This window comes from Hypomesus transpacificus, chromosome 26, assembly GCF_021917145.1.
Source record: "Hypomesus transpacificus isolate Combined female chromosome 26, fHypTra1, whole genome shotgun sequence".
Classification (NCBI taxonomy): domain Eukaryota; kingdom Metazoa; phylum Chordata; class Actinopteri; order Osmeriformes; family Osmeridae; genus Hypomesus; species Hypomesus transpacificus.
Window position 1 is genome coordinate 4,400,855 of NC_061085.1, and position 13,111 is coordinate 4,413,965.

The following is a 13,111-nucleotide window of genomic DNA, read 5'->3' on the forward strand; positions in this document are numbered from 1 at the left end:
AGTGTAACTGAGACGACACAGTAAATAATTCCTCTATAGAGTAATAAGCCAATGTTCAAGTGTTGAGCATTAAATTAGCTGCACGGTCTGTAGAGGTATTGGGACGAAGCCACTTTTTTGTTCTAAAACCTGGCTATAAGCCGCTTCAAAATATAAGCCATACAACCACAAGATAAAATCAGGATACAGGCCGCGGCTTTATTTCTGAAAAATACGGTCGACAGTAAAGCTGTCCCACTTTGACAGTATTGGTCCCACTTTATCAATATCACATGAAAAAATGTGGGGTTTGGTCAGAAGAGTTTCAAAGAAGGGTCACGCTTCCTGTGTTTGGTGTTGCATGTTTTTTCCTTATGAAGAGTTTAAGGGAGACTTAAAGCTTTTCATAAATGTATCATGTTTGATTATGTGGCGATGCATTCATGGAAGAAAGTTACATACAAAGCAATTTTTCTAAAAGTGTCCCACTTTACCTGTATTCACCCATATCATTTAAGTAATTATCAAGGTAAGGAGAGATTCACTTGCCATATTTTATTTGATTTCCAGTAAAATACAACAGCAGATAGGTGTGTGTGTTGTCTGCATTTAGCAGTCAGGTCACTGCAATCATATGTAAATGAAACCACCATTTCAGTAACATGAAATTAAAGTTATGAAACCTTATTTTCAGAAACCCAAAAATGGATATCAAAATCAGTCATTAGACCTCCCTTAACCTCCTATTCAAAATGGCCCCATAGCAACACTTTCCTACAGTGTCAGACTTCTGAACCATCAATCGCTGGATAAGATGTAGTTAGGTCTTCAACAGGGATTCCAGGGCTTCAGTGACAGACATGGAAACGTTTGAAACAGCGTGCTGCTCGGTGACACCAAGCACAGTTCCTGACATCTCATGAGTATCTCTGTCAAATAGGAGACAGTAGAGAAGAAGAAAGTCAATCTAATCCTCTTCACTTTTCTGTCACTTATAAATATCTCTGTTCCCTCCCTTTCCTTTTCTCTCCCCTCTCCCTCTTTTTCTCTCTGTGTCTCTCTCTCAATTTCTCCCCCTCTTCCTCTCCAAGCCCTTAGTTATAGTAGCCTTCTAGGCACAACAGTTGTAGTTCCGCTGTCGTGCTGAAAAGAAACTGTGTTTCCCAGACTGCCGCAGTGCAAAGGTGGCAACAAACGTCAGAGGTCATGAGAAGGGCACCTCCCATCTCTGGGTGTAGGCAGTGAGTTCACAGGGGCTGATGACCAGCATACGGCTGCTGTCCAGGCCGTCCAGAGCCATCTCACTGTCCAGACAGAAGTGGGAGGCCAGGTGTTCCAGATGGGTCCCAGACTTCTGCCAGCGCTAGATTAGCAAACAACGACAACAATAAAGAATATCAGTACCAACAACAAAATGAAATGAACTGTATGGAGAAAACGTAATCAATGGTCAAGGCACGGTGACAAATCTCTGGTCAAAAACTGAGTTTGAATGTCTTTATGGTACGCAAAGCCTGGATTCCTTTGAAAATCCTTCAATGTTGCTTTTCACCACAGGATGGCACTCTAGTCTCAATCTCTGGCCGGGGTTGGCGAAAAGTTTCACAATCTTATCAGTCCTCCTGTAGCCTGGCTGCCAGCCCAACTTCTCCCCGCCCACAAAAAAATTTGATCGGGAAGTTGGGTCTGGAGGGTCTCGTATTGGGGACAACTACAGAAAACCAGAATCGGGACGGACCAATGAAATTGCCAGGGCGGGCTTTATACGATGATGGACAGATGATCAACAGTAACGTAATCAACAACGTCACGAGAGAGCGCTTGGGTTGAATTTGTTTTCAACAAATAACATATTACGTTGCTCAGGGGTGCGTTTCCCGAAAGCATCGTAAGCCTAAGTTGATCGTAGAGTCCATCGTACGATGGATCTTAGTTGTACGGGCCGTTTCCCGAAACCATCGTAGCTAAAGAGGCACTTGAAAATCGTCGTAGATCAACGAGAGCTCCAGAACAGTCGTAGATCGCTAAGTGCATCGTAGCACAGAGACTCAGTGGAGACACGCGTAGGCCGACCATGAAAACTACATTAAACTCATGCTGAAAGTTAATTCGGATGGAAAATAAGATTTTTTTGGTCCTCTTTTTACACCAGTTACGCTGGAACTGGGATATTTCTTAGTGAACCATACAAGTTTAACTGCCGAAAAAATATCAGAATCCGGTTTATCCTCAAGTAAATTTAGGTTACACAAAATAATTTGATTTAGTGGGTTTGGCGCATGCAATGAAGGTATTTAAAAAAAAAAATGTCAGTCTTATTCAAAATACTATAACATTGAAATATGGCTGTTGTAATGTGCAATAGAAACTAGAAATGCATTAACGTAACGCTTTTACGAGTACAATAACACAACAACAATTGAACATTGAAGATGTTTATTAGAATTATAGGGCTGGTAGCACGCCAAGCCCGGTGGATGAAGAGGCTGGTGGCAGAGCCGAGCCTGATGTTAGGAGATGGTGGCGCCCAGGAAATGGAAAGACTCCACAGGGTTGACTAGGAAGTCACACAGGGTGAAGGGGCTGGGAGGGAGTGAAAACTCGTACGAAAATCATAAAAGCCATTGAAGATAGCCTAAGTCCTGCACTGCAGACTTGTCCCCTCTGATATGGGGAATTGGATGTGGTCTGGGATGTGGCAAAGTAATGCAGTTGTGACAGCCTGCACAGATCTTGACACTGAGGCCTTGGCGAGCCCATGTCCATCTCCAATAACCTCCAGAAAACTGCCAATGGCATAGAACCTTAACACTGCCAGTAGTTGGGTTACAGGGGTCAGTGCAAAGGACCTCCTTGTTAGCCTCTGCAGGTCTGCTTCTATGTGGTTCAGGAGCATCATGATATCATGATGTCATCTGACATATCTTACACTCATAATGAGTATAATTGATCAACCATCAATTAAAGTAGAGTTGATTATTCATGTCAGAAACAATGATTCCATGTTGAAGACATGGGGTATTCATTACTTATGTGTTTGTCATTTGTCACAATGTCATTTGTGGCCAATATGTGATAATTATGAGATTGCAAACATGGTCTTGGGGAGCTGTTGGCCTATGCAAGATTGTAGATATAGTCAGCACTAGAAAATAAGACAGTAAATATGTTGGATTGAGATGCTTGTATTTGTACATTGAATTGTTTAGGATGCTAGCTGGGACATGCCATGTGTGATACAATTTATATGCATGGTTTTTAACCTTGTAGTTCAATCAAGTAGTAAATATAGGACTCATATATATATGCCTATGGAAAGTGCAGTACCAAGAAGAGTTAAAAACCAAGGCACAAGTAATTTGAGAAATAGTTGTTTTATGGGAGTTTGTTCTCCCTGCTCCTGCTCCTCACATGGATCTATAAGGTAAACAAACATGTAAGGATTGGACAGGCAACACTGAATATATGATACAATACACAATTCAGCCTTTACTTAATTTAAATAAACATGGTATGCTTTAGGATATAAGGTAACCTGAATGTGACACTACCTTGTTGATTGGGCTGAAGAATAGGCACAGAAATGGAGGGCCTTGTGAACTTCATCTCTTCAAACAAAAGCTTCCTCACCTCAATTTGGAGACGAGCCCACTTAATTTCCAAGACCTCCTATTGATATTTAGCATCCTGTGTCGCTGATTGCAAGGTCCTAACACCGGTGTAAAACTCAGATGCAGCATAGTTTGCACGTTCACCTTATTGTCTTTACCTTCATGTAGCATCACATTGAAAAGTACTCAAATAAGTAGCCTATAATAAATGTAAAGTTTTCTGTAGCTACAGAAAATATTTTTTTGTGTACCGTAATTCGTCAAATATTTTGGTTAACGTTTTAATTTTAAAGTCTTCAAGTTGCGTCAGAAGAATCACATTTCAGTACAATGGACAGCGTCTTGTTAAGTGCAACTTAAGAGATACGTACGATGGTTCTCCTTACGAGCATGTTCGGGAAACGCACGTAAGAAATAACGATGGATCGTTATTTTCATCGTAGAGAACCCTCGTAACAGCTACGATCCATCGTTATCGGGAAACGCACCCCAGATTGGTTGTAGGTCTATCCAATTGAGTGAAGAGGCATTTGTTTTACGAGTTCGGTTGAAACACGCCCCGTAGTCACAGCCCAATGGAGAGTTTTCAGACTCATATTCTGACTAGAATTATGATTATGACAACGTCAGACTAGTCCTCCAGTACTCTTCCTGTGAAATTAATTAGCATTTTAACACAACAACCGGATATTAACAAGACAACCAGGACAACACTTTCCCATTCTCTACAACACCAGTCAGTTGTTAGAGATTGTGCCTGTGTGTGTTTGTGTGTGTGTGTCGAGAAGGGCCACACTGCTGAGGCGTATCACGCCTGTATCTGTCAGGGCGGATATGAGACCTGCAGACAGAGAGACAGCCTTTGTCTGCAGGTCTTTAGAGGCGGAGAGAAGAAACAAGCCTTCAAGATCAAAGGACTGCAACACTCCAGTTGGCTCAATGACACGCTTCCTCTTTTGTGCCGCGGCGATGGGGGTGTGCACTTATTAATTGAAAAGAGGGAGAAAAAATAATTAAACGCTAAACCAATTAATATTCAGACCCCACGGAGCTCCAAAAGTCGTTAATGCCCACCCCCCCATCTCTCTTTCTCTGCCTCTCTCCTCTCCCACTCATGCTCTCTTTAATCGCTCCTCTCTGTCTCACCCACACTCTTGTCCTTCCCTTTTCAATGTATTGTACATATGTATATGTACAGTCTATAATGTTAAATATATATGTCTGTTTGTGTATGTAGGCAGCCTAAAGGTCTCCCGAGGGGAGCTCTAATTAGCTATCAATGCTCTTTTCCCCCTCTACCAGACATGTAGCCCTGGGAGCTTTATAAGACAGGCTGTGTGTATTTGTGTATGACTGTGTGTGTGTTACCTGTATTAGTCTAGCGCTATAACCACTTGCGGGAACTCTTGTTATTATCCAACAACAGTTGTTTTGGAGGTAAGCTTAGCTGTTGTGCCGTCTGTCAGTCACACGCTGGATGGTTTGATAGATCAAAGACGTAGTCGCTTCTACTCTCCCCTCCTCTCTCTTCCTATCCCCCTGTTCACTTCTCTTTCATCCCCTGACTTCTCTTTTCTTCCCGTCTCTCTTCTCCTCTCCTCCCATGTTTTACAGAGCACATCGTTATCACCAGAAATGATTCATCCACTCCTCAGCCTCTTAACAAAACAATGTAAACAACAAAACAACACATAATCTTGCTGCTCAAAACAACCACCCACACACGGGCGCACACACACACACACGCATGCACACACACACACACACACACACAGCAGGGGGGAGACGGTCTGACCACAATCAGGTTCATCAGTTCCACTTAGCATTGTAGTGCTCCCCAACAGAGATACAGAGATGTACACACACTACCTGAACGTTAAGAACAGAACATATTCAGCCAGACACTTTTCCTGCTGAACATTGGCCCCGTTTAACTCCTTGAGGTATCATGTGAAATCCTGGAAACAGCGTCAGTAACATGCAGGTCCAGTAACAACTCTCCTAGGGTTCTCCTTAAACTAGTTCCTGTCCTGTCACCAGGAAGTGGACGTATGGAGGAGCAGGGTGATATATGGTTCACTAAATTGCCAGAGGTGCTTGTTTGTTGCAGGGGGTTGCTGGATAAGTCTGGAGGTAAGCGATTGTGTGTGCGGAGGGTAGATGCTTGTTTGTGTGTGTGTGTGAGTGGTTATGAGTGTATGCATGTGTGCACAATTTTGGGCTGCCCCTGTGTGTGAGAATGCATTGTTGTGTTTTGTTTTGTGCGTTTGTTTGTGTGCTACCTCATGGTTTGTGTGTGTGTGTCTGTGTGTGTGTGGGTGGGTGTTCAGGGTGTGGAGAGTGATACCTGTTTCCCGTCGCCCATGTTGCAGGGCATGAGCTGCACCTGGGAGGCGGGGAAGGTGGTGGAGAGAGACAGGCAGTGTTGCTGCTGCCGGATCTGCTGTCCGTGTGTGTAGATCCACTCCTGGCACACATTAATCACACATGAATCACACATGAATCACACACGAATCACACACAAATCACACATGAATCACACATGAATCACATATGAAACTAACATGAATCACACATGAATGACACATGAATCACACATGAATGACACATGAATCACACAGGAATCACACATGAATCACACAGGAATCATACATGAAACACACACAAGTTACATATGGCGTACTCGTCAACAACACAGGAATACTAATACACATGACACGTTCATAATATCTTAACATGAACACATTCCCAATTGCACATAATAGCGTATTCCTAAATGGCTCAGACCTAGCACATTAAATATAACACATTCCTAATGGCACAGACCTAGCACATTAAATATAACATACTCCTAGTGGGACAGACCTAACACATTCAAAATAACACATTCGCAAAGACACATCCATAATGAAACATTCATAAAAACGTATTCCACAGAACACATTCATTGCACATGAACAATACTGAAATAACATCCCTAAACCATTAGCAAACCGGAGTAGCACAGGATGAATGAATGAATGAATGAAGGAGTGAGTGTGTGTTGGGAGTGTAACTGTAACCCCCTCCCCCATACAAGTGCAACCTCCATGTGACAGACAGGCAGACCACTATACCGGACCAGATGGTCACAGTTCCTTTACCAAAAATTCTTCGACACAGGCAGAAAAAATGTCTCGGGAGCATGGCACGCAGACTCATGCACACACACACACACACACACACACACACACACACACACACACACACACACACATACATCCTACACACACACACATACATCACACACACACACACACATACATCACACGCACAGAGCCCTGCACACACCAATGCCCACGCCTTCGGTGCATCTGTCTGAGGGAGTGGACGCATTCTGGAGGAACATTCTATACATCATGAAATAATAAGAGTGTGTCTCCAGAGGAACTTGGCTGGGGAATATTACTGAGCTGGCAAACTTTAGACTGACACACACACACACACACACACACACACACACACACACACACACACACAGACACAGATGCCCCACACAGGACACAGTCAACTCACACCCCATCCAATATCCTCCAATTTTGAAAGATGACCAAACCAGAGGCTAAAAATGTAACATAATGCCTATAACCAGACCCAGAACAACGAGATACAATTAAATAATTCACTTATGGGCCCGGTGCTTTCTACAGTGGAGTGGCAGACACACATGCATTCATGGCTATTTATGAAACCGGTCCAAATAGAGCCTGGGGCCTGCTTTCACATGCCCTTCTTGCTGTGAGTGTGTGTGTGTGTGTGTGTGTGTCGCTCTGCACTCTCACTTTACAGTTATTGGTTCTTCCTTCCCTCAAGGACGAACTATAAAGCATCTGTGTCTTCACCACACACACACCAAAGGAATCTGTGTGTGTGTCCATGTTACACTGGTAGTTGCGCTTACCAATACCTACAGCCTGCAACCTTGGAAACTGTCCAAGGTTGTAGTGGCATATGAGTACATATGCCACTTTATGGCAGTGTGGAGTATCAAATGTATGTATTCAAATACATTTGTTATGTGTCTGAATGTCTTTCAAATCCCATCAAGGGATGCTTTACTACAGTATAATCCTGCACCAGTTATGAGGGCAGCATAGGGAAGCCACAAGCCTAGCAGCGAGGTTTACAAAAAAGAGACTAGCAGCCTAGCGGGCCACTGTATAGTGCAGGAGAGACTAGCAGTCTAGCAGGCCACTGTATAGTGCAGGGGTAAACTATCAGCCTATGCCACTGTATAGAACAGGAGAGACTATCAGCCTATGCCACTGTATAGAACAGGAGAGACTATCAGCCTATGCCACTGTATAGGACAGGAGAGACTATCAGCCTATGCCACTGTATAGAACAGGAGAGACTATCAGCCTATGCCACCGTGAGACCCGCAGCCTAGCAGGCCACTGTACAAAGCAGGAGAGACATGTCCAGTAATGAGCATTCCTAAAGAGAGATATACGTGAAGGAAGAGGACCTCAGATGTCAGATAACTGAAGGTGGGCCATGTTGAGTCAGTCAGACACACACACACACACCTGGCTGAGTGTTGACCGCCCCAGGAGACTAAGAGATAAGGGTAGGAAAGGTCAAACACAGCCCTAGTCTCAGCCACACATCACTAGGCAGATAGACAAGACACTACTTAGAGATATGTACAGCTCAGTGGATAGAGCACTTGACTGCAAATCAAAAGGTTACAAGTTCAATTCCTCTTCTGGGTGCAATTTTGGATAAAAGCTTGTGCTATGGGAATTCATTGTGTTGGTCTAGACACCTGAGATGCAGTGCTGTGGGCTTGTTTTTCAGGCAGGTGTTGCACCAGTAGGAAGCAAGGGAAGAGTGTTGAGACACAGCCCAACCCTGACTGTCTCCTCTGCTGGTACAGGGAAGGAGGATCGAAAAGGGCAGCTTCACAACCCAGTCCGATTAAACTGGATGGCTATAACTCTAATTAGACAGCAGTCGTGGTGCCTTTCCTTGTGGGTGTCTCTGTTCATTATAATCTATCACATACCTGTGCTCCACAGAGCATGGTGACGGAACATTCCATAATCCAGAATACTGAAGTGGGTCTTAAGAGTCAGTCCTGCACCTTTCACTCATGTTTTAATGGAATATAATCATACATTATAAATACCTGCCAGAGCTTTGAAGACTTCCGTTCATGCTGCGAGCCGAGGCCCCGCTGGCTTTAGTAGCCAACTTTCAGATAGCTACCTTGACAAGAGTTTGTGTTTTTTTCCTCGTCAGAATAATTTAAGAGTTTGCTCATCGACTCCTGGCCTTTGTCTACCAATCTGGAGTTCTTCCAGGCTAAGGTATAATCAGCATACTAGACGGAATAATGAGCTTTGTAGGGACAATAATGCACACCCTGCACATCATATTATGTGCCACGCACACACACAAAAAATATATTTTTTGGACACCACAAGCTTTCTGCTGCTAGTGAAAAACTGTTGCAATAAGTGAGTGAATGCAGTTCATTTTCCTCACAAAAGTCAACTAACTAAGGAACCTTGCACTGTAATGTTGACACAAACCCTGACACAAACCCTGTAGAACAGAAACCACTGCAAAATACAACAAATACAACAATCATGAGTTGACAATCAAGTGTTGGACGCAAGTCTTTAGGCTGAGAGTCCGAGCCAAGCGACAAATCAGAGGGAGGCATGACAGAATCTAATGTCCCTGAGAAGACCCTCTCCCCACCCTCTCCCGCCCCATTCCCTGATTAATCTTGCACTGACCCAGTAAAGAGAAAGATAGGAAAATGGCAGCCCTTTGGACAAATGACCTCTCTAAGCACTTCTCTTGGGGATGATTGGTCTTGATGAGCCCTTAGCCGGCTGGCTGAGTATCCCCTCTCGGCTAACGAGAGCTTCGGCCTAAGGTCTGCAACTCGTCTTCAGGCGACTCCTGTTCCGCCAGAAGGACGAGGAACAGGAAGTGAGGTACATGTGAACCATAGAAAGACTGCGAACCCAATAACCCTTACTCGGACGCTTCAACACTGACGGGCGTCCTTACAAGGAGCCGACCATCTTGGTTTGCTCTATTCTAAGGTGTCAAAACGAGGGCGCTACTTTCAGAATTAACATTTGTTTTCACTGTAGAACACCATGTTAAGCTGAATGGACACGCACTACCTAGAGACAGCGTGTGTGGCAGCTGAGCTAGGAGTATCAGAGGCGTATCAGGCTGGCTGGATATTCCCCGGAGCGTGGTGATGCTTGTCAGATGGCTTACAGAGAGAAGCACAGACAGCAGACAGGAGCAGGAGGACACGGGCAGGGAAGGAGGGATGGGAGAGGAGAGGTGGAGAGGAGAACGAGAGGGGATTCATGGATGTTTTGTTCTGACAGACTCTGCTAGAGTGACTAACCAGGACATTTCTAGAGTGACAGCCCTCCAGACAGATAGATAGGCAGACAGACAGACAGGCAAACCTGAATGCATGGACTGAAGACAGACAAGCAGATAGACTGGCAGACAGACAGACACAGACAGCAAACCTGGATGCATAGACTGAAAACAGACAGACCAGCTCACACAGACAGAGGTCTAACCAACAGCCAAGCAGGCAAATCAAACAGACAGGCATAACAGACGGCTGGCTAACCAACCCGACAGACAGACGCAGGCAAGCAGGCCAGACATCCTCCCCCGCCCCCCTCCCCTCCGGTGTGTGTGTACTGCAGATGGGGATGGGGGCAGGGGTCCTATACCTGGTTGATGGCGGGTACAGCCTTGGTGCCTATGCACGGTACCAGGGTCAGAACGGGCAGCTCCTGCCCCTCATCGCTCCTGGACTCCAGGCAGTTCTGCCTCTGGCGGACCACGCCCGACTTGGAGTCTGAATCGTCTGGCACCCTGGACCAAACACAGGACAGGCGTGTTGAGACGGACAGTAGACACCCCATTGCCATGGACAACACAGAGAAAGCTACACGTCCATGTTCAGTATTCATAAAGACAACAAAACACCGTGGGACACAACAAAGACTGGAAGCCCGCTCCCAATAGCTTCACCCACTATTATCATTCCCCACACAGGACAATTTTTCTCCACAGATTGATCAAATTCTCTTTAGATTTAAGTTTAGGACTGGACCCCGAGGTCCCATTCGACCCAGGCAATCAGTGGCTGAAGTGGGACTTGAATCAATAAGACTGCAGATCCACATCACGGCATGGAGGGTCCGAACGTAAAGGTCCCACTGAGGACTACAACTCAGTACAGCCCCCTGGGGCTAAGAGACCTGTATCAGATGAGGATTTCTGGATCATGAGGTCCACTTATCTGAGTCTACACTTGCTTCTCTCTGCTCCTAATCTCTCTTTCTTGGTTTCTCTGACTGTCTCTCTCGATCTGTCTCTCTCTGTCTGTCTGTCTCTCTCTGCAAACTCCTTTTCTTACTTGATTTTCTTTTCTTGATTTTCTAGTGAGCTCTCCTCGCTAATTTCCCTGCTCGCTCTGTTTTCTCCCAGCAATGTTTCCTCTCATCTGGGTGCGGAGGAGAGGTTATCTTCAGACCAGGCTGAGGTGAGGTGAGGTCAACCCCCCCAACTCCCCCCACCCCCGCCCCCGCCCCCCCCCCCGCCCCCCGGGACCGTCCTGTTCATCTCTTGTTCAGTGGGATTAACGCTCCACTTCCTGTCTGTTTCCATCAGGCAGATTGAGCTGAAAATCTCAGTTCTGATGGTAAAGCCTCGGGGATTCCAGGCAATCAGGGGAGAAAAACACAGAATGTGAATACAAAAGAGAGTGATTTAACGTATTGAGAAAAGAATAATGGCATGTGTGTGTGGTAGTGCGCACATGTGTTCGCACGCGTGTGTGGTAGTATGTGTGTGTGTGTGTGTAGATATCTGTGAGTGTATGCGTGTTTGGATGTTTGTATTTTCTGTGCGCGTGGGTGCATGTGCACTAACTTGAGCTCGGGATAGACGTTGTCCAGATACCACTTGAAGGTTTTGCACTTGAGCCTCTTGCGCAGCTCCTCCCTGCCTCGGATACTAATGACACAGGAGGGGAGGATCAACAGGAGGATTTGACGCTATGCTGCCATGCACTGGGCGCAGACCAGAGACAGCTTCATACACACACACACACACACACACCCACACAAAATCTCTTTTGTTCTTTGCGTGTGCATGTTTGAGCCTGTGTGAGGGCCTGAGCATGTGTCGTAACCTTTGTGTGTTTGCGCGTGTGTCTAAACGTGTGAGAGTGCATGTTCACAATGTGTGCTTCTTGTTTTGGCTTCCCGCAATGTTTTGGGGCTATCTTGTTGTTACGATCAGTGACCTATGCCCTTTGTCAAGCTCTCTATAGGAAGTCGCTTTGGATAAAAGCGTCTGCTAAATGAATACATGTAAATGTAATGTCATATGGGGGCATGTACGTGCGTTGGAGCACGTGGACGTGAGCGCGCGTGCGGACGCGAGCGTTTGAAGACGTGAGCGTGCTCTGCACGTTAGAGCATGTGCGCTGTGCGCGTGAGCGCGCGGGCGGGACTCACTCTCCGTAGGATTTGCCGCGAGCCGCTGGGCGAGCTGAGTAGTAGAACAGCCTGAACTCATCCATCCACACCTCGGCCGTGCGTCGCGTGTTCCTGCAACATGCAAGCACACCGCATTGCATCACGCACACGCTACACACACACACAAGTTACCCACGCACAACACACACACACCACCACACATCTTGTTGTGTGTACTTCATATGAGGTAAGACCTTTGCTTTTTGTTTTTATGCTGTTTCTTTGTCTAGTGCAAGAAGTGGTGTAGCACTCCTTATTTCGTTGTATACGAAGCTGTACGGTGACGTTCAAGTCTTTCAATTCAATGCAACTCCCTTAACAACACAGAACCTTTCCAAAGGTAGGTGTGTAAGTGTGCATGTGAGCCTTAAAGTGTATGATAGCAAATATTAGTCTAGATTGCTCAAGCACATTTTCCATTTTCCATTTTCCGCCAGCTATAACTCACTTTCAAAGCAGTCTCGCTCAGCCCCAAACTGGTGAACAAACTCGCAATAAAAACTGCATGACATGAAATGAATTATCTAAATTGAAACATTCATTTTGACATCTAATGTCCAGGTTTTTCAAGACATTTTTGAAATGTATTGTATTTCAAAATGAGAAAAAGAGAAATGTACTTGCAAGTGTGTGAAAGCAACATGAAAATGTGTTAGAAAAGTTAAAGATTTAACTGTTATCCTGTAATAAGAATTATTCTGTGTTCAGCATTCCTTGTCAGTAGAGAGCCCTCCCCCAACATGAACTCTGGGTAACACTAGGCTTACGTAAACAAACTGACCTAGGCTGACCATTATCTTGCTAGAGGTGCAATAAATGTGTTAACCTTATCTGTGCTGAGTGAATCATATGGTCAAGCCTAGGGTCAGAGAACTCAGTAAGTTTCCACGCACACATGCGCGCCAGGTCTATGCAAGGAGCCAATGAAGAAGAGCCATG

At 45.3% G+C, this 13,111-nt stretch overlaps 1 protein-coding gene across 1 annotated transcript in view; it reads right to left on the reverse strand.

Annotated features, from left to right (window-relative positions):
- Positions 1 to 212: 212 nt before the first annotated feature.
- galnt14 (UDP-N-acetyl-alpha-D-galactosamine:polypeptide N-acetylgalactosaminyltransferase 14 (GalNAc-T14)) overlaps positions 213 to 13,111 on the reverse strand; it is a 70,386-nt gene continuing 57,487 nt past the window's right edge. Inside the window, exons 11-15 of the mRNA XM_047049541.1 lie at positions 12,152 to 12,244; positions 11,562 to 11,645; positions 10,355 to 10,499; positions 5,938 to 6,057; positions 213 to 1,342 (exon numbers count right to left, since the gene is read on the reverse strand). Of these exons, the coding sequence (XP_046905497.1) occupies positions 1,184 to 1,342; positions 5,938 to 6,057; positions 10,355 to 10,499; positions 11,562 to 11,645; positions 12,152 to 12,244 (601 nt within the window). The 3' untranslated portion in view covers positions 213 to 1,183. The remainder of the gene's footprint in view (positions 1,343 to 5,937; positions 6,058 to 10,354; positions 10,500 to 11,561; positions 11,646 to 12,151; positions 12,245 to 13,111) is intronic.